The 27,409-nt window shown below is 34.6% G+C and overlaps 8 protein-coding genes across 14 annotated transcripts; 4 read left to right on the top strand and 4 right to left on the bottom strand.

Moving 5' to 3' along the window:
• Window positions 1–227: 227 nt before the first annotated feature.
• Atg2 (Autophagy-related 2) lies at window positions 228–10,628 on the bottom strand. The gene is made up of 16 exons (XM_089085019.1): window positions 10,047–10,628; window positions 8,640–8,952; window positions 8,262–8,572; window positions 7,985–8,167; window positions 7,623–7,847; window positions 6,889–7,361; window positions 6,508–6,810; window positions 6,270–6,387; window positions 6,070–6,170; window positions 5,494–5,994; window positions 5,144–5,422; window positions 3,169–4,881; window positions 2,311–3,075; window positions 1,923–2,197; window positions 1,431–1,732; window positions 228–1,180 (listed from the first exon to the last, which is right to left on the bottom strand). Exons 1-16 carry the CDS (start codon window positions 10,215–10,217, stop codon window positions 944–946), a joined length of 6,270 nt encoding a protein of 2,089 aa, XP_088941145.1. The 5' UTR covers window positions 10,218–10,628; the 3' UTR covers window positions 228–943.
• Window positions 10,629–13,723: 3,095 nt separating this feature from the next.
• Window positions 13,724–15,437, top strand: LOC105431097 (transmembrane protein 179). The gene is made up of 2 exons (XM_011645057.3): window positions 13,724–14,027; window positions 14,110–15,437. Exons 1-2 carry the CDS (start codon window positions 13,918–13,920, stop codon window positions 14,663–14,665), a joined length of 666 nt encoding a protein of 221 aa, XP_011643359.1. The 5' UTR covers window positions 13,724–13,917; the 3' UTR covers window positions 14,666–15,437.
• LOC105431101 (uncharacterized) lies at window positions 14,984–16,433 on the bottom strand. Of its 3 annotated transcripts, none has more exons than XM_025219305.2 (3): window positions 16,292–16,433; window positions 15,776–16,222; window positions 14,984–15,353 (listed from the first exon to the last, which is right to left on the bottom strand). In XM_025219305.2, the coding sequence occupies exons 1-3, from the start codon at window positions 16,406–16,408 to the stop codon at window positions 15,321–15,323; spliced, it is 597 nt and encodes a 198-aa protein (XP_025075090.2). In that variant the 5' UTR covers window positions 16,409–16,433; the 3' UTR covers window positions 14,984–15,320. The 3 variants fall into 3 exon arrangements, with proteins under 3 accessions (XP_025075090.2, XP_011643373.2, XP_088941167.1); XM_011645071.3 differs by having other exon boundaries at window positions 15,776–16,219; XM_089085041.1 differs by lacking the exon at window positions 14,984–15,353 and having other exon boundaries at window positions 15,770–16,222.
• On the bottom strand, window positions 16,295–18,820 carry mtTFB2 (mitochondrial transcription factor B2). 2 transcript variants are annotated; one of them, XM_089085033.1, is made up of 5 exons: window positions 18,002–18,820; window positions 17,612–17,922; window positions 17,340–17,506; window positions 17,020–17,076; window positions 16,295–16,434 (listed from the first exon to the last, which is right to left on the bottom strand). In XM_089085033.1, the coding sequence occupies exons 1-4, from the start codon at window positions 18,818–18,820 to the stop codon at window positions 17,039–17,041; spliced, it is 1,335 nt and encodes a 444-aa protein (XP_088941159.1). In that variant the 3' UTR covers window positions 16,295–16,434; window positions 17,020–17,038. The 2 variants fall into 2 exon arrangements, with proteins under 2 accessions (XP_088941159.1, XP_088941158.1); XM_089085032.1 differs by lacking the exon at window positions 16,295–16,434 and having other exon boundaries at window positions 16,937–17,076.
• LOC105431099 (3'(2'),5'-bisphosphate nucleotidase 1) lies at window positions 18,663–21,352 on the top strand. Of its 4 annotated transcripts, none has more exons than XM_089085037.1 (5): window positions 18,663–18,798; window positions 19,593–20,062; window positions 20,152–20,380; window positions 20,446–20,530; window positions 20,632–21,352. In XM_089085037.1, the coding sequence occupies exons 2-5, from the start codon at window positions 19,705–19,707 to the stop codon at window positions 20,887–20,889; spliced, it is 930 nt and encodes a 309-aa protein (XP_088941163.1). In that variant the 5' UTR covers window positions 18,663–18,798; window positions 19,593–19,704; the 3' UTR covers window positions 20,890–21,352. The 4 variants fall into 4 exon arrangements, with proteins under 4 accessions (XP_088941163.1, XP_025075088.2, XP_025075089.2 ...); XM_025219303.2 differs by lacking the exon at window positions 18,663–18,798 and adding an exon at window positions 19,028–19,163; XM_025219304.2 differs by lacking the exon at window positions 18,663–18,798 and having other exon boundaries at window positions 20,679–21,352.
• Window positions 21,353–21,916: 564 nt separating this feature from the next.
• On the top strand, window positions 21,917–24,781 carry B-gluc1 (beta-1,3-glucan recognition protein 1). The gene is made up of 9 exons (XM_011645059.3): window positions 21,917–22,071; window positions 22,159–22,448; window positions 22,538–22,765; window positions 22,975–23,174; window positions 23,256–23,389; window positions 23,690–23,856; window positions 23,918–24,249; window positions 24,378–24,479; window positions 24,582–24,781. The coding sequence occupies exons 2-9, from the start codon at window positions 22,310–22,312 to the stop codon at window positions 24,678–24,680; spliced, it is 1,401 nt and encodes a 466-aa protein (XP_011643361.2). The 5' UTR covers window positions 21,917–22,071; window positions 22,159–22,309; the 3' UTR covers window positions 24,681–24,781.
• Window positions 24,617–26,291, bottom strand: LOC105431128 (uncharacterized). The gene is made up of 2 exons (XM_089085045.1): window positions 26,153–26,291; window positions 24,617–25,732 (listed from the first exon to the last, which is right to left on the bottom strand). The coding sequence occupies exons 1-2, from the start codon at window positions 26,177–26,179 to the stop codon at window positions 25,325–25,327; spliced, it is 435 nt and encodes a 144-aa protein (XP_088941171.1). The 5' UTR covers window positions 26,180–26,291; the 3' UTR covers window positions 24,617–25,324.
• A 57-nt stretch (window positions 26,292–26,348) lies between these two features.
• On the top strand, window positions 26,349–27,207 carry LOC148934566 (uncharacterized). The gene is made up of 3 exons (XM_089085046.1): window positions 26,349–26,484; window positions 26,704–26,829; window positions 27,022–27,207. Exons 1-3 carry the CDS (start codon window positions 26,464–26,466, stop codon window positions 27,169–27,171), a joined length of 297 nt encoding a protein of 98 aa, XP_088941172.1. The 5' UTR covers window positions 26,349–26,463; the 3' UTR covers window positions 27,172–27,207.
• The last annotated feature ends 202 nt before the right edge of the window (window positions 27,208–27,409 follow it).

The following is a 27,409-nucleotide window of genomic DNA, read 5'->3' as shown; positions in this document are numbered from 1 at the left end:
GTTCACAGTTTATCTTTTTTTCTTTTTACAAGAAAGAATTGGAAGAAGAAAGATAAACTCTGAACTAGGCAGCCAGTTCAGCTAAAAAGAACAGACCCATAAAGAAACGTTCGTTTAAGAAGAATTTCAAATTTTTATTAAAAGATAAAGGATTTCTGCTTAGATTTTTTACGATTTGAAAAATTTTAACAATTATCAAATGTAGGCTAAAATGTATTCTACAAAGATTTTTTAATTGTGTATAATAATTTTATTAATAAAAGTCTTCGGATACACATATCATTGGTATAAAACATTCACATGATCAAAACAAAAAAAAATATATATGTATAGAGAAGGAATATAGAAGCACAGTGTAATATATTCCTTCGCGATAGAGCGCAGCTATCTTTACATTCTATAAGTGTAACAAGTATTTTGTACATTTGTAACGAAATTAGCGGCAACTCTTAACTAAGTGATTTATTATTAGATAATCTGTCAGATGCGTCGCACTCTTCGTGATGTACAAAAAAATCAATGAAACTGATATGACTACGTTAACAATCTATAGCACTTATAATTAGGACCCAACGACGGTTCTTCTCGTCTGAGATCTCTCATCTCATCGGCGATCCACATTCTTTAGATTCATCATCTTCTCGCACTCGTTGTCGATCCTTCGAGGCCTAATCGAGGCACAGATCAAGCGAGAATAACTCGCACAGATCTAGTGAGAATAATTGTTATATAATCACAATATCGCCAAACGTGACGCGAACGTATGGCACTCTTATCCTATTTAGTATTCTCTTTCCGTACGCGTATATGTCATGAATATGTTACAATAAAAAGTGGCTCAGCCTGACCGGCTATGGTTGAAAAGCGTTGTTTGAGCGAAATTGACTGGCAATCCGAAAATGATTTAGATGATGAATTTTTCCCATTTCCCGCAGACTCGGGATTAACTCGTATCGGAATCTTGTCGCCACTTTTGTACCGCCTCTCGACGCGCATCGGGCACCAACGATGATCGCATGCCGCCCAACACATTGCTGGTCGCCTCCGTGGCCAGGATAATCGGTTTCACGACTGTTGGGGGAATCTGCCGCAATACACCGCCGACCGCGCCAACGGTGCCCTTGTGCTCATGTTCCTCACTTGCCACGCGAACTAATTGAGTCGCAGTCTCGCCTAAGCCCTAAATAATTAAATGTTATAAATGTTAAAAATGTACGATGTGATTACAAGAATATAAATTTAGAGCAAGTAGCGAGAATAGCAAAAAATAATCTTACAGAAAACAAAAATACAAAAATACAAAATAAACTTATTCATTTTTCAATCCTCAAACTCATTATTTCAAATTATTATTTTTCAATCATCATGTCTATAATAATTATAATAAATGATTAAATATTACTCAATAATCGAATACATATTATATTTACTTCTTTGACTAATGTGTAGGCATTAGCCACCCCTTCTCGGATATCTAGTGGCTGACTGTATCTCTTTCGACGACCCTTCTGCCCTTTGTTTTTGCATCTCACACTGGGACCAGGGCTAACTATATCGTACGCAGTCTCGGCTGTGGTCTGTAATGCCTGTACGATTCTACATGTCAATTCTAATGCAGCCATCGCAGTACACGTTGTAAAACTGTTTGCTCCGCGCTGTAAACCACGAACTATTCTCCCATCTTTTTGATACTGTTCGATTGGTAACCAAAATAGATCGCGTATCCCTTGAACTACAATAGTGCAATCAAATATTATATTCAAGCGTACACGTTGTATTCATAATTAGAATTTTTTTAAATAAAAAAGCAATACTCTTCGTCATTAACATGCAAAAAAATTTTTGTTTAGTTTAACGAATACTTGAAAAAGTAGCATCATATCTGATTTTCGAAAAATTAAACGGTATATTTGTAGACTTACACAACTGTACCACAGAATACATCGGGCCTACGCCACCAAGTAAACTCGGGAGTTGATTCTTTTTGATATCTTGCAACCATTCCGAAACCAAATATGTGAGAAGTTTATCATAACCCAACAACCCATGTCTATATGACAATCTTTTCAGTCTTAACTCGGAACAGTTCAATTCCGCCAAGCCCATTAGCAGACCTGCCAATGGTCCATGAGTGAAATCCATGCGTTTTCCGTGATAATCCAACCTGATGAAAACTTCTGGACCGAACACCACGTTCCTAAACATGCAATTTTAAAGCATTAGCATTAGTATTTAAAGTATTGTAATTTTTCTGTTATAATTTCCATTCAATGCAATCAAAATAATAAAAATTTCAATGATCTATCACACCTAAAGTATATTGGCTGACTATCATCATGGACCTGATGAACAGTCTTTGTTTTAGTCTTATTCTCCTTGAATGTCAGTTCATCTTCCAAAAGTATCAATAGATTCTGATCAATGATATTATTTTGCGACATATTCATCATCGCGTCATTCGTCAACGCGTCATCATTCACGCTCATAATGGGCGGATGATGCGTAGGTGTTCCTTGTTTCGATACCGGGGTGGATTGCGAACTATTAGGTGTACTAGAGCTTTCTTGACTTCGCTTCGATCCACCGCCTAGTTCGTTAAAAAATTGTATTAAGAACAGTAGGCTATCTTGGTCTATGTTCAGTCGCAGTGGCAGTAGACTAAGTTTCAAACAACATTCTTGGGCACTTAATCTGGGATCCGGCCTTACATGAACTGCCTTCATGGTAAACATAATAGAGTGAGACTGCCTGGGTCTCGCTTCGCTGCTGTATTGATAAAGGAATTTGTTTATGTGCGACGACGCCAATCTATCCCTTACTTCGATCTCGTGCACTAGTAGCACCTGCCTAGACGCTTCCCGAGTATTTTCTGGATAAACCTCGTGCTGGAAGCGAACCTTGCTCAATTGCAGTTCCATCAGCACGTCGTGTCGTCGACCCGGGCCACCTAACGTATGCCAATCGATCAACGATTCGTTGCTTCTCGTTGCACGCGGCGAGTTCGGCACGCTGCCGAAATGTACTTCGTTCGGGCTAGACTTGTTGAAGCCTACTGCACCTATAGCTGACCTACTCCTATCGAATAAAGAAGAAAAAGAGAGAGAATTTATATTAAACGAGTTACATATATATGCACACATTTTAACGATCTAGCTTTAAATTTTATACCTTCCATGCGTAATATTGTTGCGAACATTGTCATTGATGGTTACATGTTTTGCTGATTGCGGTTGAGAGCTGTCGAAATCATTCCCACCATACATATGCCATATAAGTGTCATTTCACATAGGGTGTATTTCAATACGGGTGCGGGATAATTCGGTGGAGTCTGTAATAAATCGGTTTTGCCAATCGGCACGGAAAAATGATTATCCACTATCCTCAATGGTTCTTGGCACAACGCTCGAACCTCAGGTACTCCGTAACGTGGTATTATTCCCGTACCAGCTTCCTCTCCTAAGATGCAAAATTCATCGTCGTCGTCATCTTCTACGCTGCATGCGATCGTTTTACTACATTCTTGCGAACTTTTCCGCGTTTCTGCCTCTCGTGAGGCAGCACAGGAATCATCAGGAAAGAAAAACTCGACTCGATTTTCCGTCATCGGTATCTTCCCGCTTTCGTTGCCACTCTGAATCGTCGTTCCCTTCACGGTCTCCTCTAAAGCGTCCTCCATTAGACTATAGACTCGTTCAACCTGACTTCTGCTAAGAGTGTTGATGCTCTCGACGCCCAGGAGATTCTCCTCGTATTTCGTGGTTGTTGTTGACACGGTGGGGATACTCTCAGTACTACTATTGGTCGCACTATTCGGCTGTTGCAAATCACCATCATTGGCGATATAAGTCAACAGTTGCATAAGAGCGCGACCGGAATCCGAGCACGTGCGTACATGCAACACGTTGTTGCTCGCCCGAAGATCGACTCGCGGCACACCGCCATACATTCTTTCATTTAGACGCAGCGATAACTCGAACAGGCCAAAATTCATCACGCACACGTAATTCCGTTTGAGTTCCACCGACTTTTCGCGCAGCTTGTCCGATATGAAGAGCGCAACATCCTCCGCGATAAAACGCAACGTTGACGTGTTAGTCTGCGCAGTAATATTGCTTGACACGCTGAAATTACCAAGAGTTATGATAGATCTCAACGGCAAATGAAGCGGCCTGTAGTCGATTACGCAATCCCACAAATGCAGATGTAGCTCAGTCAAAACGCCCGGTGGTATGTAACCGGCGACAGGATGATCTGCCACATCCAAGCAATCCATCAACTCGGTGAACCATGAAGTAGCAGCGGAACACATTCGGTGCCTCAATGTAGCATTGCTTATACCTATCGCAACTCGGAAGGTCTTTATACGATGCGTCTGATGAGCCGCTTGTATTCTCACCGCAACTGTCACCATGTCCTTGTCACTAGGATTTGCTGCTACATTACTGCCGGATTCGCTGCGATATATCGTCTTCTCGCAATACCGTGGTCTAACACTATTGATACATCTTAACGGTGGCATTTGCGACGGGCTCGTTGTCAAACCACAATGATCCAGCGACACACTCCTCATCATAGCGCAAGCGTAGCTTAGATTCGCATTTCCCTTATATGCTGTTACGGAAAATATCGTGGCATCCTCTAATCGAATGATCAATTCTCCTTGCTGCCCGGGTATAACATTGCGCATAGAATCGCGCACGGGAGTATACATAGACAAAAGACCTTGATTGATACTTAAAGTCATTGCCAATTTGCTCTGTGCCCTTTTCGAAGACATTCGTGCCTCTTTGTGATTCTTCTCGTTCGTAGAATGGTATATACCTTCTTCATTTGAGTCGGAGTCGGAATTATACTGGATTCCGCTTTTACACATGCTGAATCTGCAAATTATACAAATTTAATAATATGTCTTAGGTAAAATATTTCTTATAGCGTTTTCGATTGCAATGAGTTTTAATCGGTAAATGATGTCATAATGCACTTTCTGTGCTTGCCTTTTTCATTCTTCCTTTTTCTAATATTCGCTTCCTATGTTCATTTCATTTTAGATACAGAAAATGCACTATGACGTCAATAATCACTGTTGGAGCAATCAAAATCTATTGTAATCGAAAACGTTAATAGAATGTATCAGAATATTACTTAGGGTAAGTAGATTCTTGTAAGAGAGTAGATGCCAGATCGAGGCCAATGTGACTTTCTATATGAGTGGTATATTTGGGCCTGGGCGCCGATGCTTCCCACAGGAACAAATCGGTATTGAATCGATTGTAGAGTTGTTCGTAAATGCGTTTAGACGGTATTTGGACGGAAGCGCAAGGTAGATTGATCTCCAATTGTAATCTAGAACCATGTATGCCTTCTTCGATGAATTCTAACATTTCTTGTCGGTTGCCAGGTATAATCAGTTCCTCTCCGTCACTGTTAAAGATTTAAAATTAAAAATAAATGTATATGTTATTTAAGCATATTCGAAAAAATGGGTCACTGACCTTTGCTCGCTTTTTTGACCTTGTTCGTGAGATTTGGAATGAATCGTGTCAGATTCGCGCATGATTCGTCTAGAAGTAAATGGGGAAGGCGCGTGTTTCGGGGTTTTCTCCAAACTATCGTCTAAAATTCGTTTATCATTCTCTATTTCTTCTTCAGAACTATCTTCCAACGGAGCACCAAGACGTTCTGGATACACAATAATTACTATTCTTGCCCAACCAAGATCATCACTGATTTGTTGACACGACGCAGTATCATTTTTTTCGTCGGCTGTGGCTAAACCGATTTCAATTGGCGTATCATCCTCGGTTTCTATGTACAGCAATGATAACCGTCGACATTGCAGTTCGTGCCTAGCTACATAGTGAGATCGGCTGTCCATAGTGGAATGAACTTGTGCGTCTGTCATTTGCATTATCATATAATCAGATCTCACGGATCTCTTCCACCATGGTGCACGGCTCATATCGTGCAATGGTCTTAAATCCGGTACTGGGAATCTAAGAAAAGAATAATATATATAAATTGGGCTTAATATATATGAAATAACTACAGCTTTATGTTTAATATAGCACCTTAATTTGATTGTACACGACGACGAAGAAATTTTGATATCTACTCTAGAATCTGGCAGTGTTGCACTATCCACAGCTTGATCAAATAATGTCTGTTGATTCTGAAACATACATATAGTTTTTAATGTCTCGTAAATTAAAATTATAGAAAAATTTTATATTTTTAAAGAAAGAAAATCTCTATACAGATATACACTTACAGCATCTCTAGCGTTTATTACAGGATTATAAGTGCATATTCGCTGCGGATTAAGAATAGCAGATATTCTATCTACAATAGTAATGTCTATTTCTCCTCTACATGGTTCCATTTGAATGCTGAAAGACAATATGAACACAATTTATTAATCAATAAAATTAACATTAATTTTATTTTATCATATATAAAAAATTATATATTTAAATATATTTGTTATTAATTTAAAGATAATTATTTACTCGATTTCTGTGCGTGGATGTGCAAACTTCGTCATGTGAGTATGTCGGATAGCCTTTTGTGTATATTTAAATCTCATTCTAAAATCAGTTTTATTGGAAAATCCAATATTAGTTGTGTTCTCTTTTACGAACGCCAATAGCTCAACAAATTCCATGGATGGTGTTCTATACGAAGTAGAGTTATTGGAATCGACCAAACATTCTACAACTTCCAAACTAGCTAAAGACAAACTTCCCGATATCGCAGAGTACTGATTCGTAGTTTTTTCACTGCCTTCGATTACTAAAGGCGCAGCTAATAATCTATAATCAATCGAAAGTTTTAATAAACAGAGTAAAAAATACTAAAAACGAGCAAATATTTATATGATATTCATGTACCTAATATGACTAAGTCGACAAGCCTCCGTAAGCGATTTTGATGCTTGATCAAAATCTTTGCTTCCATAGCCACCCATAGCAAATGTTCCTAATTGTCTGAAAAATTCTTTTGACGCGTTTCTCATTTGTCTTATACTGCTAGAAGTTAGACCGAGTTGTTCCACGCATGGCGTCAATATATCTTCATGCAACAAAACTAAAGCAATGGAAGATACCCTTATATGAAATTGGGTAGTCTCGGCGGACGTGTCGTTGTCTATATTATGTCTGTGTCTATTATGTCTCGGAAGATTTGTAGTCGAACTTTTTGAACTAATGCTGCTGGTCGTTATGCTGCCTTCCATACTAAAGTTATTGCTCGTAATCGAGTCACACATCGACGAGGATCCTGGTAATTTCATTGGCAGGAATTCATCTTCGTTATCAGATTCATCTACCGATCCTGTAGACCATCCTTGAGCATATCGTAGATCCTACAATACATAAACATGTGATATTTTTACATTACACGCACACACGCACGCACGCACGCACGCACGCACGCACGCACGCACGCACGCACGCACGCACGCACGCACGCACGCACGCACGCACGCACGCACGCACGCACGCACGCACGCACGCACGCACGCACGCACGCACGCACGCACGCACGCACGCACGCACGCACGCACGCACGCACGCACACACACACACACACATAAATAGTTCAAGGCATGAATAAATTTCATTACTGTAGTCTTTAAATCTTGCATAGGATGTGTCTGATGGATAAGCTCGCGTTCTATACGATTAAAATCACTGCTAGCCATAGGTTTCTCCGTATATCTTCTTGGAACAACGTTGCTGACATCTTCTAGATCTGGTGATGCTAGGCCATGCGCTAATTCTAACAAAACATGAAGCTGCCTAGGACTCAAGAATAAAGTAAGCGATCCTAAGGTAATTTCCAATTCTACCTGAAATATATATATTTAATTTCTTCATTTTAAAAGAATATAACACATATTTGAAATCAGAAGAAAATATATATTATTTTAAAACACATTATTTTTTTAATAGAAAGACTAGAATTAATTAGTGAAAATGTTCTCACCTTTGGTCCCGATATTCCTTCTCCTTGTTTCATTTTTAATCTGACTTCTTGTCTACCTGCTAGCTTAGCAAACATGATAGGATTTGATTCATTTGAGTTATTAACAGCATTTCCTTCCGGAGGAGTGTGCAGAATGCTCTGCGTGGGAGACATTTGTGCAGAGATAAACAGACTATCTGAATTCTGTTGTCAGAAAAATAAATAAATTGTGAGAATTCGTTTCTTTCGAGATGTTTCAACAATTTCAATTTTTTCACATAGATGTTTATATACTTGCCTTAGAATCGGGAGTAGAGCACGTACTAGCCAACATACTTCTAGAAAACGTTCTTGCGCGAGAGGGAAATTCGTCAGTATGAAAAGTCACTCCCTCCATATAAAATCGCTTAGTCGAGAACGCTGAAATGATGTAACCTTTCGTGGATTCGTCAGGATCCAGAGACGTACTACTGGGATCTAATCCAGCTTCGTCAGAATATTCAAGATTCTGTATCCACACTTCAATCGCTACTCCCGTCGAAGAATTCAAAGGTACATGTTCCAAACGTATCACAGTATCGATAAATCTCACTTTGACCCTAGATAAAACTGAAATACACAAATGATAAAAATTCTAGTTTTTAATTCAAAAGCACATAGTATACAACTGTGTTACTTGAATCTATAGTCTGTGCAAACAATTCCACCGCCTCTAAAGGCTGAGCATTTCCCGCATTGGCCGCATCTTGTTGCAGACATTCTTGAGCGAGTTGCATACTGGACGTCATGGAACTCCACATAGATTCGAACATCGATGTTCCCGTTTCGATTCTTTGTCGCGGTTGCACCGTGAGTCTAAGACCCTTGACTTCCACATAACTTGCTTGGCTAAGTAACGCCGACCATGGTATACTGAGAGATATCTCTGTTATAAAACCGTCGACAAATTCCAACGGAAGATGTTGTTGCTCCCCCATCTCATTGAGTGCCTATTAAAATAATTATTTATTACAGAATCTTATAGAATATATCAGAGATGTATCTCTCAGTATATCAGATATATCAGAGATGTATCTCTCAGTATTATAAATATTAAATATTAAAAAAATATTTGCACAAATAAATAATTTTACTTGTACAATTTTATTTAAAATATAAGTAAAAAAAAATAAAAGCACTGCTCGATTAAAGAAAATTGCACAATTGCATTAAGAAGTATCGGAAGAAACAGTCTGTATAAATTAGCACCTATTAACATTCAAAATGTGCAGTAATATTTACCAATGATTCACGTTATGTAACGCTGTGTTTCATTAATTTATGCATAAATTTAACTGCGTTTAACAATTTATCACAATTATTATTACAATTATAATATGCAATTAACACTTATAATATGCAATTAACACTTATCATGTGTCTATCAACAAGAAAAATATAATTTGTGAGGTAAAAAATTATACAAATGAAAACGTAAAAGAAAATAAGAAATTCAAACGCACGTGCTATTTTTTTTTTATTAAAAATGTAATAAACGGTGAAATAAAAATGAAAGAAAATAAATTAATAAATGTTATTTCAATATTTATTAATTAATTTTTTATTAATCGTATACATGCACGTTTATCATATTCTATCTACATACAATACATATAAGTGTGTGCGTGCGCACACGTGCACATGCACATGCAGAGTTCACATTAATTGTTCTCTAGGTTAACGATTATAAAGCATTATCTACGTTTACTTCGCCGTATTATATCCATCATAACAGGAAATTCGTAGCAGAAATTGCATTTATGCATCATTTATGATCGGATGTGCGATGTCTCGCGAGGCATTTAAATGTTAAATCGCGATCAGCTGTTCGAAGGCAACGCGTGAAACGCACGATGTAAAATCCGCAGCGATGTAAATACGTATACGTATTTTACGCGCAACAGGAATGTGCGCGCTATTTACGCGCAAATGAGCGAGTGAATGAGAAGCGAGCGATGCGAATCTTATCTATAATAGTTCAGCCTAAGGAAGCCAGAGGAAGGAATCTCATTCATACGAACGAATCCGAGACAAAGGAAAGTACCTGTACGTCGAGGCTAACGTTGACAACCCGTCCCGTGCCATTGTACAGATCGACGGTCAGCTGGTCCAGCGTGAGCTCCTCCAGAAACTGGCCGAGGTAGCGTTGCAGCAGGTACCTGCAGGCCCTCTTCTTGATGTCTGCCGACCAACCGAGCCAAGACATCTTGCTCATCGTCCCACGGAGCCGTTGCGTCGCGCGTTACGCGATCTATCCCGAGAATTCCGGCGTGTCGCGCAGTCTGTAACAGGGTATCATCTCGTCGCGCCAAGCACGTTGTCGCGAGGCATATCTCGGCGTCGAACGAGCGTCCGTTTAGCAACGATGACTGTCCGCACGAACGACTCGCGTCTCTTCGACACGCGCACCGTCCGCGTCCATGACGCTCGGCACACAATGCGCGACCTGTTCGAGATCGAGGTTCGCACCCGATCGCGTTGCCGTCTCCGACTCCGACGATTTCTCAATCAATGTTTTTATTCTCGTCACACACACACTGAGCGTCGCGATACCGCGACTCCTTCTCCTCCCCGTCTTTTCTTTCTTCTCTTTCTTATTATCGAATATCCGCTCCTCTATGGAGAACGGTATATATATATATATATATATATATATATATATATGTACACACATGCGTAGGTATGTGCATGTGCACGCAACCACTACATACGCCACATAATACTGTGATTTTGCAGCGATTCTCAGGAATGCGCGCGTCGCATCTAGGTATTCGTGCGTTGTGACGTTCAGCGAAATGAGCGGTCAGTGAATACTGGGATTTGATTGTATATTTGTATCTTGCGAACGAGAGGTCAAAATTACAAAAATGAAGAAATTTACTAATTCTCGACTAATTCTCTTTGAAATTGTATGCTTGTAAGTGAGATTTCTTTACTTTTGTAATTTTCACCCGCTTTCAAAATACAGAATTGACTCTTTGGTCTTTAAATTTAAACCAATTATGTTGACAAATTACTTGACCATTGTGCAACGATTGTGCTTGCTGAACGCAATCATATTGGTTAAAAAATTCAAAATTAAAATTTTTATCAATTGATTTAAGACACCAATGAAATCGCGTGATCATGTATGATTAAAATTTTGAGTAATTAGCCCATAATGTAATATTAACTTATTAGTTTAATATTTCAATATTTTTTAAATAGATATATATATATATATATATATATATATATATATATTTACAATTTATCATATTTAATTTTATTTAAAATTGTATTTTTATAGTTACAATTTATACTTGAATCACGGATTTTGGAATAAAGGAACGGAGCATAAATTAATAGCGTTTTCGGGTAAAATCTAACATAGATTAGTGCACCTTTTGGATTGCATCTAAAACGAGATGGAAACATAGAATGGGAGCGTTAGAAAAGGGAAGAATGAAAAAAGAGAGTCACCGATCCAGGTTAGATTTCATTTCACCCGAAATACTATAAAGAGGTGAAGCACATTCGCAAGGAGGGAATCTCATATTCGTTTCAAAGTCGCACCACGACTTCTATATAATAGACTTCTATATAATAATACTAGACTGCTAATATCTGTACAAAATGACTTGATAAAGTGATGGAAAGTACAAATAGTAATGAGAATATTTTGGCGATGTATGTATATAGTTATTTAGTTATTTAGTTAGTAGTTAGTAGGTAGTAGTTAGTAGTTATTTAGTTAGTAGGTATTTAGTTTTTAGTTTTTGAACAATCTATCAATAATATGTACATGTACAACAAAATATGTTGAATAAATATTGTGCAAAATATTCTCAAATGCATCAGATTTATAATATGTTAACACATATCTAATAATCATGATGTAATATTTTGGCTGCGTTTCAATATTCACTGCCAGTACTGAAAATCTATAATATGTGTGACACGAATTATATATTTTCAGTACTGTCAGTGAATATCGGAACGCAGCCTCTATAAAAATACTCACATATAAATAGCCAATCAAAAGACTGTCCCAATGGTTAGAAAGCAATATGGTCGCTTCCACGTGTGATTAGGCTTTTCAGTTTTTAGTTGCCTTGGTGAGCAATTATAAGCATGTGAGACTGTGTACTTGTGAGATCAATTAAATTTTGAGGTGAAAATTACAAAAGTGAAAACATGAACTAGTTCTTGACATATGAAATCACAGATGTTCTAATGAATTTCTTCACTTTTGTAATTTTCATTTCTTTCAAAATACACAATTCCCGAGAAGTTGCATTAGATGTTTTGAAATATTGACCCATATTCTGAATCCTCTTTTATCAATAAAAGTGCCTTTAAAAATAGGCTGACAGGCAATCAAAAGACTTCAAAAGATAAATCACTTTTAGAAGCACTTTTATCGAAGAAAGAGGATTCAGAATATGGGCTATTAATTATTAAAGTATCTTTTTATCATCGTTCATTTTTAGCATCAAAATAAATTATAATATGATCAAAGTTGATCAGAATAATGAAATAATCATTTTTTTTATTACATAACCTATTTTGACCTATTGCTAAAAATGAGCGATGAGCAATGCATAAAAAAATATTTTTAAAAATTTATAATTCATCTTAGCCATTTTATTACTGTATAAAATAATTTGAAATTCTGAGCCGAGTTTCTAGATTTGAATTTTTTGTATTAAAACGGTAAATAAATTTGAGTGTTAGTATTTATAATATCGATAAATGTATTGAATCTCTTTTATGTGTAAAAATTTATTCCACTCATCTTTACACGCTTATATTCATCTATTGGTTTGCTTGATTAAATATACAAATTTCTTACTCGTAAAATGAAACCACGATTGTTTCCAACAATTTCTTTGCGCTTTTGTTCTGATCTTATTCTCTGGTCTCTGGTCTCTGGTCTCTGGTCTCTGGTCTCTGGTCTCTGGTCTCTGGTCTCTGGTCTCTGGTCTCTGGTCTCTGGTCTCTGGTCTCTGGTCTCTGGTTCGTATGTTCTCCGATATTCCTGCTTGCCGATCAGCTTTAATTCCAGATTTTTGCTCCGACTCCAGAATTTTCTCCGTATTCACACTCGAACTTACCCGCTGCGTTAATGTCGGTCCACAATAAGTATTTAATCTTTAAGCCGTAAGAAATTGACTAATCATAGTCGAGTATTCTTTTCATATTCGATTATAATTGGTCAATTTCTTACTTCTTAAAGTTTAAATCACCTATTGTGGACCGACACTTAGGCTGGCGTCCCATGGCGCGGAAATCCACAGCGAAACGGAACGCGCGAACCAATCACAGCGAAAGAATCAAAAGAAAACTCGTTCATTCTGTTCGTTCTTTTGCTGTGATTGGTTCGCGCGTTCCGCGATCACGTCTCGATTGACTAGCCATTCACAGCTTGAAAAGTGGAAAAATTCTAGGCGCTGGTCCCTGTGAGTGGCTAGTAGTTAATCGTGACGTGATCAAACGGGTGTCACCCGGTATATAACATCTATGACTTTAGCAATGGCTGCGTTCAGCAGAGAAAGCTTTGCAACTATTGAAAAAATCTCTGATATGATTGGTTTTTGCCATTAATTTCTCATGGATCTAAATGTATAAACCAATCATATTAAAGGATTTTATAACTATTGCAAAGCTGCTTTTTCTGCTAAACGTAGTCGATGTTACTAGCCATTCCGCTTTTCTTGCGCATGCGCAATATTTTAAGTACTTGTTTAGTTTACTTGTATATGCAGATATCCCCTAGCGATACATTTCGTTATCAATCGGATCTGTCAATGAAGGAACCGGAGGATCCGAGAATAATGAACTCCGATTAATTCATCGTAACTGCGTATAATTTCATGGATACATCTGGACCGTGAAGCAATCGATCATTGTTCTATATTAAACAGTCTTGAAACATGGCATTGACAAATATTTTGCTGCTGAGCCAAATAGCGGGCTACGTCGTAGCTCTTATCCTGTCACTGTGCATCATTGTGCCTATGAGCCTACATCAGGATGAATTTAGGTAAAATCGATCTCGTGATAACTAAGTGAGTGATAACTTTTTTGTTGTATTACAAATTATATGAATGTTTTTCTTCTTTTAGAGGACATTGTCTTCTGTTTTCAACTGGAGTGTGGCAAGAATCGGATGGTCAATTTGTGGTAAATTGGGCATCACAGGCGTATTGTAATTACACGATATTTGTAGGCTTGATACTTCTCGTGACATCAACAATACAAATCTACCGATTGTCCTTATTCATGTATCGTAACGAAGACAGCTCGTTTCTCTCTGCATTTATAGATGTTGTCACTTCCATTATTCTTATTATTGTTACTTTAATCGCGGCAATTATAGTAACTTTGGGTTTTATGACATGGTGTCAATGTATGACCAAAAGATTTCCATCATGCGAACTAGCATCTGGAAATGATATAGATAAGGCTGATGGTATCGATACATCTGGTTTTTACATTGAGCTTGGTGCTGCTCAGTTTGGCATTTGGAGCAGTCTGTCAATTTGGGTTGGTTTGTCAGTTTTTGCTGTCTTAAAACTATTAAGATATCATCAGCTGGAAAATATGAAAGTCTCCATGTACAGAGCGAGGCAAAAATTAATAGAAGCTACCACAAGTAATCAGCAGCAGGAGCCAAGTTAAAATTTGATAACCAAACATTTTTTCAGGAGTGAATTTGATAATACTTTTGTTAATTTGACGAATGAGATTTAAATCTTAAAAAACTTGCATACATGTAAATATTTACATCATATGATATTCTTTGTTAATTTCAAAGCGCACAAAATTATTGCTAGCAAAATGAATATTGGTATAATACATATGTTTGATTCAGAGTCAATCAATTTTGCAAAAAAGATAGTAGTCTAATGTCTTCATTAAAAAATCACTATATATATATCAAACAAAATATTTTTAGAATCTCATAAACATATAGTTTTCATTAATAATAAAAAAAAGTTCTTGTAGTTTTGGCATATGTTTTTAATTTGATTATATAAGACTTATATAAAGATAGCATTAACAATGTACATATTATGATATATTTTCAAGTATAACAAATATAAGTATAGTTATAAGAATACAATAATAAAAGTTAATAACTATTTCTTTTATACTTGTTTGATGCTATTACATATATATGATTCATAAAAGGCTATTATATTAAAATTGTAATATAAGAAATACTTGTTATATGATGCCTAATTTCGTTATTTAATATTCTTTAAGTATTCTATTATAAAATATATTGTTTGTATATAAATTATAATATAAAATACATATATCGAAGTTATCCTCATGCAACTTGATGTAATGTACGTTGCTTAACCTGGAAAATTTAGTACATATGACATTGCAATGTATCTCGTATGTCGAATTGTCTAAAATGCATATATACCAAAATAATCACGAATGGGATCAAGACAATAAATAGATAAATCAGACATTATTTGATCGGACAGGATTTTTAATGTCTATTATAATCAGGATAGAGAGTTAAGATAATACTTTTCACAATAAAATATAATTTTAATAAACTCAATTGTTTAATAAATTGAATAAATTTAAAAACTAACAAAGTTATTAATAAAGTTATTAATAAACGCTAAAGATCTTGTCTGACCAAGTAATGTCTGATTTATCTATTTTTTATTTAATTTATCTCGGCCTACACATATATTTATTTATTGAGAGAGAGAGAGAGAGAGAGAGAGAGAGAGAGAGAGAGAGAATCAAGATATGTATTCATACTTTTTTGCATTCACCGAGTGTACTCCTACGGCTGCCTGGTGGACATTTTCTTGGGGGAACATCAATTATAATAAAAGGTGCGATATCCGCTTCTTCGCATTCCAATTGGAAGGTAGTCTCGTTCACGCCTATTACTCCATCAGGTTCGCACGGGCCTCCTATTGTTCTAAGAGGATAACACGTGTTGTTGTACGGTACCACGCCATCCTCCAAGCAAGGATTCTCTACGCAACGAGGAACTGTCTCGTTCTCGGGAAGAACAACATAATTCTTGGGTGGACAAGGGCCTTGTCTGTAGGCTTCGTGACAGGAATCATTCAATGGAAAATATAAGAATCCAGATCTACAATCGCATACCCAGGCGTCCTTCGCTCCATCGCCTGGATAGAGAAGCATGTTTTCCGGGCAACTACCCGGTGAAGATATGGGTATACGTTCCGTCATCTTCTGTGAGAATGAATATATAAGAGAAAAAAAAGAAAAAAAAAATTTGTCATAATATTAATATTACGTTACCGTGGAATTGCCACCACTGACGTGAGACATCTCTTCACTTGTTGGATACACTATATCTTGGCCCCATATTATATAGTTATACGCAAAAAATATAAAACCGGTGTACAAACAATTCATCTTCACTGTTGGACTAGATCAAGCCACTGAGAAAATTAAAAGTACAGATACTTATAAATTCAGATAAGGAAAATGAATCCTCGCTTAATATCAAATTTGATGAGAGATTCATTTAAAACCAGAATGCAGCTATGCATAAATATTTATGTCTCTAGTGATAATGCAGATAACGAAAAGATAGTAAAAATGTCAAGCGTTTTCATCCGCTTCTAATAGCAAAATCTCTTCAATAGCAAAAAAAGGAAAAAAGTCAGACATGATATATTTTAAAAAGAATATTCATTATAGTTTATATCACAAATTATCTAAATAATTATCAGTGATACAAATTATGCACTTCTAACTGTATTCTGATTCTAATTGATTCTAATGACGTTTCCAATAAATGTTTCGAGATAGATAGTTTTTCTTACAATTCTTAATACACTGACCTCTCGAATTAAAAAACAGAAAAAAATAGGAATGTCACGCACGTATCAACGAGATATGAACTTGAGAGATGGTGCAAGATTTCCTCGCATCGCGCAATTACACTGAGCCGATGTAACGGTGACTATGATATTTCAAGGCTAACCACTGTCAAACAAAAGAAAATGAAAGAGTATACTGACCAGAGAGCGATAATCTTCACTAATACATTAGTAAGTCCTTACATACGCATATGCAATCTGCAAGAAAGTTGTTTATATATGCACGAATCAAGTAGAGAAGAGGAAGAGGAATCAATCATAATTCTGGGACAACGTGCGACCATCAAAACAGTTAAATCACTCGCATAAGGTGATAAAGAAGAATGTTATAATGTAAATTTTTAAATATAAATGTAAATTTTTAAATATAAATTTAAATACAAGGTTTTTTTATAATTTTATATTTATAAGAAACATACAAAATTATTCTTCATCTAAAAAATTCAATGTGTGATATACACCTAGAGTATTGTTCATAGAAGTTACGAAATCGTTCTCTTTGTATTCCGGCCAAGTCTTAAATTCTTTAAAAAGTTCTAGAATTTTTGTTGGTGTTAAGTCTCCAAATTCTGTATATATTGTATAATCTTTGGCTATTAGTTTGATTCCACAGCCCGGTGCCCATTTTCTGGAGATAAAGTAATATGTGATTGTAAAGTGAACAAAAATGTATATTTGATTTAAACATACATTTTCTATAACAGAAATTATATAGTTCTTTTGCCATACTTACTCCAATGCAGGTATTACTCTAGTAGAACGTTTCCGCATGTGATACTTCACAAAATAGGAAAATATTATCCAATCTTTTTGCGATAATTGTGAATAAATGTCAGCTTTGGGTTCCAGTTTTATCACATAAATGTGCTCGTAATCTTGTTTCTTTATTAAACGACTTGTACCTGTAGTGTTGTATTTTCTTGTTGGCCAAGGTATGAAAGCTTTTCTGTTTAATGATCCCAGAAGTTCGCAATTAAACATTAATTTGAACATCACTTTTGAATAAGTATATGTTCTATGATTGCTGATGGTACAATTATATTTCTAAAACATATTATAATGAATATTAAAATGAATTATCAAGTTTATTCAAAGATATTTTAAGAGAAAACGTGATACTAACGTGCCATACTGATGGAAGTATCGCAATATAAAAGACAGGTCTTCCATGAAGCATGAAACCCTTGCGAAAGATTAAATTATATACAATAAATACAAATAAGTTTCGATTGTCTGTTGCACATATTATTTGCATGTAAGTTTCATCTTCCCAATTTTTGCTTTTTATGTTTTCAAAAACCTTTTGAAATTTTTCAGTAGAAATGTGATCATAATATGCTCTTGCCATACCAAAGAGATTTGTATTTTCAACTGAGGTTAAATTTAGTTTGCCAGGATATTTCATACAGAATGTTTTCAACATCTCATGTAATATCAAATTTCCTTCGTATAAATGAATTAACGGTACATTAGCCTTCAACAATTCTGTTGTTAATATACCAAAACCAGGATTCAATTCAGCAATGTAACATGTATTTTTTAATAGATCATCTTTTATCAAAGATACATATTCAATAGCAGTATTTTTGTCAATCACATATAATCTATTTGTATCGGTTTTTTTAAGTGGTAGACATGTCATAAGTTTAATTACATCAACTATATCCGGATTAACTTTTTTTATATAATTAATAACGTCCAACGTTTTCTTACTTTGCGATAATTTTTTACCAGATTCCATTTCTTCCTTTTTCTTCATTTTCTTTTGATCTATTGATAGTTTTATTTTTTCAATCAATTCTTTCATTTGTGTTGTATCTATATCCTCTTTCTGATGCTCTAAGCTCTTATCAGTTAACGTCGAGTAATATATATTCACAACGTACCTATTCTTTTTTGATAACCAAGAAGTCATTAAAGGTAAAAACCTTTTATATAACATTTTATATCTGATTTATGACAAAACAAAAATATTAGAGAAAATACGACTTGCAAGAACAATCGTAAACATCTTAACTTTGTAGCTACAACTTACTTGCCTTTGATTAAAACTTTTTAAATAATTTTATTAATTTTCTTAGCAAAGTAATAGATTTCTTTCAATGATTTGTTTCTTTCTTTTTGATAAACTATCATTGTTATTCACATTCAAAACGTATTTACACGTGTTCATGCTTATGAGCAATCTTAACCTAATCTAACCTAATTTCCTCTTTTAGCGTTTATGCTACTGATATATCACATTAGTATTCTTTTTATTTGTCATAACGTTACCTGAAATAATTGTAAGTAATTAAAAAATGTACAATGTATAAATTATATAAAATAAACGCATAAATTATAAATTCACATGTTATCCTTACGTTTCTGTTTTACAATTATTTATGGCGTTGATCTTGGTTAGGTTTTGTTTTTAAATGGAATAGTATTTTTTTTTAATTTAGACTTTATGACAAAAATTTATATCAATATAAAGAAGAAAAAAGCAAATCATCTCAACATAAATAATAAAAAAAAAAATATATATATATATATGTATATATATATATATATATATATATGTATGTATATTTATTTGTTAGGATGAGTCATTTTTCTAAAAGTTTATATATGATAATAATTACACAGGAATTTAGAGATATCTGTGTTATAAAATTCATTTTCTATTTTGCATGAAATTATTATTCTTAGATTAATGTTACTTTTACGATTAGCTTTCAGATGTGAAAGTATCTTAGATATCATCTGGATTTCTCCAAAACGAGCATAACTTATCGATGATATATCATATCATTGTTATTCTTATCTCTACAAAGTATTCATAAAATGGCTCAAAGTGCCGCTCTGTTAACACGGATAGTGGCATCCTCTGTATCTGCCACAGTACAAGCCGGAAAAATAATTCGAGATGTTTTAAACAAAGGTGGATTAAATATTGTGCAAAAAGGTAAAAATGATCTGCAAACAGAGGCAGATCGTTGCGCCCAACAATGTATCATAACTTCACTCAGTCGTCAATTTCCAAATATCACGATTATTGGTGAGGAAGAACCATCTAACTGTGAGGTACCATCGGAATGGATCATCACAGAAGCAGATCAAGAGGTATTGCAGATGAAACTACCAACACACTTGGAGGATATTAATCCTAAAGATGTGTGCGTCTGGGTAGACCCTCTGGATGGTATTGATTTTTACTTTAAATATAAAGAAAAATTCTGTGCCACAAATACATTTGTACTTTCAAATATTATTTACAAATTTACGTTACAGGTACGGCAGAATACACGCAAGGACTAGTGGAACATGTCACAGTGTTGGTTGGTGTGGCAATTGGCAAAACGGCAATCGGAGGCGTGATACATCAACCCTATTACAAGAATGATGAAAATGGCATGTATGTTGAAAACGGCCGTACATTGTGGGGTATCGATGGCGCGGGATTCGGAGGATTTATGCCGAAATCACCTCCACAAGAAAAGAGAATAATCACAACTACTCGGTAATGAATGATTTTAATATTTGTACTTGAATATTTTTTGTTAAATATATTGTCTTCCTTTTCAGTTCGCATTCCGACAGTATTGTCCAAAGCGCCATAAAGTCGCTGAATCCTGACAAAGTGATGCGCGTCGGTGGCGCTGGGCACAAGGTAATTAATTATGATTCTTATGTACAATTTCTGAATTATTTAAAATATATTTTTAATTAATCGAATTATACAAAAGAGACACTACATATATATCTGTTCAGATAATTCTTCTATTAGAAGGAAAGGCTCATGCATATGTATTTGCCAGTCGCGGATGCAAGAGATGGGACACTTGTGCACCCGAGGCCATTCTTCATGCAATCGGTGGCGTTTTAACCGATCTTCATGGTGAACGCTATTCCTATAATCAGGAAACGACACATATAAATACGAGAGGCATATTGGCTACTGCGCCCGGCCAGTCGCATCAGTGGTATCTAAGTCGTATACCTAATGAAGTAAAACAGAAGTTGCAATAGGAATATATATATATATATATATATATATAAAATAGAAATATATATATTTCTTGCGATAAATATTATCACATATCTCAGTAGTCGAATGGATTCGCACGTTAAGCGAGCAATCCAGGTTCGATTCCTGGCTGGGGTAATATTTTTCGCAATAAAAATAATTTCCAATAATCGGGGATTAATCGATTTCAAATTTGATTATCGATTTAATAGGGAAAGGGTAAAATTTAGAATTAGCTTTGAGTAGACTACGTTGCAAGATCGTTGAATTAACGACACGTAGTTCACGATAAGCATTGTCTTGAAATTTAGAAAAGTAAAAAATTGTTCGACACGAAGACCCACTCTGCCGATGAAAGTCTCTATTGTCTATTTGTTGATATATATTTCTATTTTCACAGTTCTTAAATTGATATCAGATGAAGTTTAATAATTTATTAAAATAAAAGAAATAAATAAAATCAAATATCTTAGTCTGCGTTACTTGGCAATAGCCACGTTCAGCAAAACATTTATTTTACAACTATTGAATGTTTTTTACTCAAAGAATGGATTATACTTTTAAGAGAGGAATAACCCAATTTCAGAGCAGATAATATTCAACAATTGCAAAATAAACGTTGAACGTAGCCAGTAAGCAATTTCAGTTTTGCATTTATTTGCGTAAAATTTTAATAATCAGTCTCAAAAAGGTGCGATATAACTATTTCATACAGTTCTTTATATTCTTGTATTCTTCAATACTTTGTTTAAAATATTCTAATTTATAAAGAAAAGTGCGAGAGGTGGCTGTTGGTCTTGAAATGATCCAATAAAATTACACATAAAAAAATTTTAAATAATTTAATTATTTTAATTATTTTATTGCTTTAAATAAATTTATTTTAGCTATTAAAAGTAAGTTAAACCTGTCACATCGAATTAAAAAATTATTAATTTCTGTCCAAGTATTATGTGCGTTTTTTACATGATATCAGTTATTTTTTTACATGATATCAGTAGATATCAGTACGTTTCAGAGGGGCGTCTTCATTAATAAGATTAAATAATGTACAAGGCAATAAATACTAAAAAAATGAGGAAACAGATATTCACGGTCAATGCATTGACGCAGTAACCATTCCGGTTTTCCATCGAGCTATTTAAGTAGAAGGGAGAATAAAAGACTCTCTATAAGAAGCCTTGGTAAGTTAGCATACGACTAGTCGTGCATCGTCCAGCTTAACGAATCAGTGTATGCCAATAAAATCTTTCCTGTTTCACTATCAAAAGAAACTGGTTAACCTTCGGAAATCGTATATGTTAAAGAAGTAAGAAAGAAACAAAATATCAAATTTGAAGAATTCAGGCATTAGGAAAAGATAAGGAAACTTATTACTAAGATAAGGAAACTAATTAATTCAAGAACGACGTTACAATAGACATGAGAAAATATCTTATATCTGCGAGATTGATTCTCTCTATTATATTTCTCGCAATCATTTGTGAGAATTATGCTTATCGACCTCCAGAAGCTACAGTGCAGCCACTCCATCCTATGGGACTGCGCGTTTCCATTCCTGGTGAGATAATACAATTTGTATTACTAAACAAATAAATAATATATTATAATTAAAAGAATTTCTTCTAATCATAACACTTTTTTATAAAGATGAGCATGGAATTACATTGGTCGCTTTCCATATAAAATTCAACGAAGATTTTGATGGCTTGGAAGCAGGACATATCGCAAAAGATATTATCAAAGTTCGGAATGGACGATGGACTTATGAAGATCGGCGCACCCAGTTAAAAAGAGACGACATTATCTATTATTGGGTTCATGTTGTGTACGAGGGGTTGGGTTACAATTTAATTGATCAATCATATCGTGTTATCGGTAAGATCTATATAAATATTAATTAAAATTAAAGTAATCATCAGTTTCTTTTATTATTCTTATTTTATATATATTTAAAACAAACTACTTAAAAATGAACTATGCAATTTTATTATCTATTTAATTCAATTTATCCTGTAAAGATAATTTTTATATTAGAAGAATTACAAAGTGTGCAATTTTTTTAATTGTTATAATTTTGTTTTTAGATTTTTATAATTACGATGGCAGCCTGCACGTCGCTGATACAGCTTCAAATACACAGAGTTGTACGACTACATCGGTCACATGGATTTTCGAGAACGGTGGACGACGACAAGCTTGTCCGCGTCAACTCATCTTTGAAGACAACTTTGACAATCTTAATAGTACAAAATGGAATTTATTGAAACAGTTTGCTGGTATGCCGGTATGTGTCGCTGAGAAGTGATTATAGTTATTTAAAATCAATATAAAAACCAGTTTTTGTTAATATGTTATTTTTATCTAGGATTATGAATTTGTCGTCTACATGACCGATAATGTAACGGATATTAGCGATGGACGGCTTCGTATTAAGCCGGTATTGCTTGAAAATAAATATAGCAGGGAGTTTGTGTTGCGTGAAAAATTAACTTTGGACGAGTAAGTGAATATATAAAATTAAAAAATTATATATTAAAAATATTAAAATGTTAATTAATGTAATAAATCGAGATAAGAATAGGAATACAACCGAGGAAAGAATAGGATAACAGATAGCATTATTCAGTAGATAGGATTTTAGATGTCTAATAATTTTTCTTAACTATATAAGCAATTATCGAATGAATTTATCGATATAAATTCAGAAAGAAACATTGGACAAGATCCTGTCCGAGTAATGCTATCTATCTTATCTTATTCATTAAAATTAAATTTACTTAGGTACTTTGTATTTTTTAGTTGCACAGGCAATATTGGTTCACATGATTGTCTACGCCAAGGTTTTGGCGCATCTATTTTGCCCCCTGTTATCTCCGGACGTATTAACACAAAGGAAAAATTCGAATTTCTCTTTGGACGTATCGAAGTAAGAGCTAAGTTACCACATGGTGACTGGGTATATCCTGGTAAGTTTATTACAACTTTGTATCATTGATTTCATCTATTCTGTAAATGTTTGCCTTGTAGTAATTACTCTGGAAAGCCGCGAAAAAACATGGGATAGAGGATTGCATAACGAAATTAGAATTGCATCTTCGGTGGGCAACGAAGAACTGAGAACTCCCGATGGTGAGGTCGTCAGCGGCCGTGTATTAACCGCAGGCGGTCTGGTCGTAACTGTTAATGGGAGTGACATATATAATAATAATCGCGAGACATTGCCCAAAAGAAATTCGGGTAAACCTTGGTCGGATGATTTTCATATCTTCGAGATCGAGTGGAAGAGCGGTCGCATTGTGACGAAAGTTGACGGAGTACAATATGGCGAGCAAACCATAGATGTATCGTTTGCCAAACCGGTAAATATTTTAAAATTATATTATTATATTTGTCTTCGGTAATAGAGATTTGTTCTCTACTTGTATACTTTTATTAAATCTATAATAACGATGAGATAAAAATCTTAATGACGTTGCTTATCGTGCAGTCCTATTTAACTTTGGGAGTAGCTGTTGGAGGCATTCACGAGTTTCAGGATCATGTTACAAGCAGCGGTTATGTTAAGCCTTGGCGAAATGTACAGGCGAAGGTATATTATTGAATATTTAAAATCAAACTTCTTAAAATTTAAGAAATCTTTGAAATTAATACAATCAACACAATTAAATATTAATTAAATTATTCTTCATAGGCAATGTACAATTTTTACCAAGCGAAGGATCAATGGTATCCCACGTGGGATACAAAAACAGCACTTCAAGTGGATTATGTGAAAGTGTGGGCACTATAAATATTTTTGTCTCCACATGAAACATTATTCTTACGATTACATATAATCTCAGATACATTATTCTATACATTTTCTTATAAAATAATTCATTTTCAACAAAATACGTTCATTTACGATTTCATTTATTTCATATATATATATATATATATATATATATATATATATATATACACACACACACATACAGAGTGTCTGGCATCAGTCATATCACCTCTCGTATGCAAGTAGAGCTGGTAAAACTGAGTAGAAAAGTTTTCTATCATTTTGCAATTTTCGCGATAATTATCGAGTTATTAATTATTAAAAATCACCATATTAGACCGGCAAATGCAAGCGCGCGAAAATTGCAAAATAATAGAAGAATTTTTTATTCAGTTTTACCAGCTCTACCTACATATGAAGTGATATGCCGGACACCCTGTGTGTGTGTGTGTGTGTGTGTGTGTGTGTGTGTGTGTGTGTGTGTGTGTGTGTGTGTGTGTGTGTGTGTGTGTGTGTGTAATTTACAAAATAAACAGTAATACAAATTATCTTAGATTACTTTTTATTTTATAATTCACTAAAACTATTTTATTACTAGCTTAAGTTAACGTAATGCATAGTTTCGTTTCATATCGATTATATTTGAGTGCATTTGTTGCGGACTAGGAGAAATTACTATCACCTTTGAAGGGAATTGGAGGTGGCATCAAAAACGTATTAGGCATAGGTTGTCTATTCAATCGAATATCAAGACCATTTCCCAATTGTTTAATGAGCCACTCTCCTCGATATCCAAAACGCTGTTGATAATCTTTAGCAGCGCGCGGCCCATCCTCGGGTTTGAACTCGATGTGCATGGGTTCTTTCTTCATACTTATGAATAGCGCGAGACGTAGCAGATTCGCAAAACAGTTCTTGGTCCACTCTTGAAGCTGCGATTGATTAGGAAGTTTTGGGAAGATTGAGAAATCAAGTCGATTTCTAAATAACATTTGCGGCCACGCAAAGAACGATGAATCAAATGTCCTGGCATTCCGCATCAATGTTTGATCGCTACACCATGCGCTTGTCTGCCCAACATAACAATCGTATTTTCATTTTTATTAATAGAATATTTAATTGTTCAAATTAATTCCATTACTAGCTTACTAATTAACTAATTAACATTTTGATTGCAGGATTATTTAATAAGAAATGTGAGTAAAAATATATTTATAGGAGGAAATTAAAATTTTTCGTATTAAGCCAGAGAAGCAAATGAACTCGTTTCTTATTAATGTAGAGTCTGTTCTTTTTAGCTGAAGCTCTTTAGGCTGCACTAGTTCAGAGTTTATCTTTCTCCTTCCAGTGTAAGAAAGAAAGATAAATTGTGAACTAGTACAAAATCAGCTAAAAAAAAACAGGCCTGTAAATTACTTACCGCCCAAACGACAGTTATTAAAAGCACTTTATCGACACACATAGCTCATTGAAGTTACAAAAGCACTTACGGGAAAGTAATGAACAACTGATTCCATTCGAATCTCATCTGGCTTTTATTTCCTCCTACCCCTCGTACATCGTAGAAAATTCGTGTTTCGAATGAGATATCGATTCATGAATAATCAATTGTCATTCGCAGGATGATCTAACGCAACTTTTTAAACTCTCGCGCGTCGTTAAGCGATCGAGTTTTTACTTTCACTGCCGGTATTACGATAGATTGCGTGCATTCCCACATATAAACACACCGGATTTCTGTATAAGTTTCATAGTTACATTTCGTGTCGATAGCGATACCATTCCTGAGACGAATCGAACTATGTATTGGAGTCGAGTATGGGTATGTTTATTTCATGAAAAATTCAAAAAAGTTGAATTTTCAATAAAATAAGAGCTTCAAAGCTATTGATAAGTGATAAAAGAAATATATCAGGAAAAATAATTTAATTTAATGTTGTTGTATATTGTTAATATAGTAATAGTAATAACAATAATAATCATGTAATAATATGAATAATTTATTTGAAAATCTCTCTTTTCTTTATGCATTCTATTATAGATTACCGCGTTGGTAGCATTATTACTTCACAGTGAAACTAATGTGTCAATCACAAATGCTACAATCTATAGATTTGTACACGATTTTATTCAATATAACATAGCAGGCTTACCTTCTACACATAAGGTAACTATGTGATATATGTGACATAATTTTGCATCATGCACCCCCCCCCCCCACACACACGTAGATGTGTGTGTGTGTGTGTGTGTGTGTGTGTGTGTGTGTGTGTGTGTGTGTGTGTGTGTGTGGGTGTGTGTGTTAATAAATAAATAAAAATATATATTTAAATATCTATATCTTAATATCTTTACATAGAAAACTCAATGGGATTTTGATCCAGAAGTCGGCAAACAAAGAAGAAGTCGATACGAACAGGAAAACGGGCGTTTTGGAGAACATGCAATAACAAAACTAGGAATGGGTATTGGATACAAAAATTCATGGGCTGTATCTGTGACAAATTGAAACATTAAATTATTAAATAAATTTTTAACAATATAATTTCTGTTAACAAAACATGAAAGTTTTATTAAAATCTAACTGACATAAATATAATTCATCATAAATATATTTTAAAAAATAGAAATTTTGATTAATTATTAATACTTACAATTTTAATTAATTTTAATCATTAAGCATTAATATTAATAATGATTATACACAAAGAGATGATTCAATAATTTTTTTTCTGTTTAACACTGAA

Source organism: Pogonomyrmex barbatus, unplaced genomic scaffold (assembly GCF_055798465.1).
Source record: "Pogonomyrmex barbatus isolate J1 unplaced genomic scaffold, ASM5579846v1 scaffold9, whole genome shotgun sequence".
NCBI lineage: Eukaryota > Metazoa > Arthropoda > Insecta > Hymenoptera > Formicidae > Pogonomyrmex > Pogonomyrmex barbatus.
This window is presented reverse-complemented; position numbering and strand designations above follow the sequence as displayed.

Coding starts and splice junctions, on each gene's coding strand:
- Atg2 (XM_089085019.1), bottom strand. CDS start 10,217: ATGAGCAAGATGTCTTGGCTCGGTTGGTCGGCAGACATCAAGAAGAGG. Junction 5,423..5,493: donor GGTCAAAAAAGCGAGCAAAG/GTCAGTGACCCA, acceptor AATCTTTAACAG/TGACGGAGAGGAACTGATTA. Junction 4,882..5,143: donor CAAGAATCTACTTACCCTAA/GTAATATTCTGA, acceptor TATAATTTGCAG/ATTCAGCATGTGTAAAAGCG.
- LOC105431097 (XM_011645057.3), top strand. CDS start 13,918: ATGGCATTGACAAATATTTTGCTGCTGAGCCAAATAGCGGGCTACGTC. Junction 14,028..14,109: donor CTACATCAGGATGAATTTAG/GTAAAATCGATC, acceptor TTCTTCTTTTAG/AGGACATTGTCTTCTGTTTT.
- LOC105431101 (XM_025219305.2), bottom strand. CDS start 16,408: ATGAATTGTTTGTACACCGGTTTTATATTTTTTGCGTATAACTATATA. Junction 16,223..16,291: donor TCAGTGGTGGCAATTCCACG/GTAACGTAATAT, acceptor TCATTCTCACAG/AAGATGACGGAACGTATACC. Junction 15,354..15,775: donor CACTCGGTGAATGCAAAAAA/GTATGAATACAT, acceptor TAAATTTTCCAG/GTTAAGCAACGTACATTACA.
- mtTFB2 (XM_089085033.1), bottom strand. CDS start 18,820: ATGTTATATAAAAGGTTTTTACCTTTAATGACTTCTTGGTTATCAAAA. Junction 17,923..18,001: donor TACTTCCATCAGTATGGCAC/GTTAGTATCACG, acceptor AATATGTTTTAG/AAATATAATTGTACCATCAG. Junction 17,077..17,339: donor TTCTATGAACAATACTCTAG/GTGTATATCACA, acceptor ACTTTCTTGCAG/ATTGCATATGCGTATGTAAG.
- LOC105431099 (XM_089085037.1), top strand. CDS start 19,705: ATGGCTCAAAGTGCCGCTCTGTTAACACGGATAGTGGCATCCTCTGTA. Junction 20,381..20,445: donor AGAATAATCACAACTACTCG/GTAATGAATGAT, acceptor CTTCCTTTTCAG/TTCGCATTCCGACAGTATTG. Junction 20,531..20,631: donor TCGGTGGCGCTGGGCACAAG/GTAATTAATTAT, acceptor ATATCTGTTCAG/ATAATTCTTCTATTAGAAGG.
- B-gluc1 (XM_011645059.3), top strand. CDS start 22,310: ATGAGAAAATATCTTATATCTGCGAGATTGATTCTCTCTATTATATTT. Junction 24,250..24,377: donor ATGTATCGTTTGCCAAACCG/GTAAATATTTTA, acceptor CTTATCGTGCAG/TCCTATTTAACTTTGGGAGT. Junction 24,480..24,581: donor GGCGAAATGTACAGGCGAAG/GTATATTATTGA, acceptor TATTCTTCATAG/GCAATGTACAATTTTTACCA.
- LOC105431128 (XM_089085045.1), bottom strand. CDS start 26,179: ATGGAATCAGTTGTTCATTACTTTCCC. Junction 25,733..26,152: donor CAGTTGTTCATTACTTTCCC/GTAAGTGCTTTT, acceptor TATGTTGGGCAG/ACAAGCGCATGGTGTAGCGA.
- LOC148934566 (XM_089085046.1), top strand. CDS start 26,464: ATGTATTGGAGTCGAGTATGG. Junction 26,485..26,703: donor TGTATTGGAGTCGAGTATGG/GTATGTTTATTT, acceptor ATTCTATTATAG/ATTACCGCGTTGGTAGCATT. Junction 26,830..27,021: donor GCTTACCTTCTACACATAAG/GTAACTATGTGA, acceptor ATCTTTACATAG/AAAACTCAATGGGATTTTGA.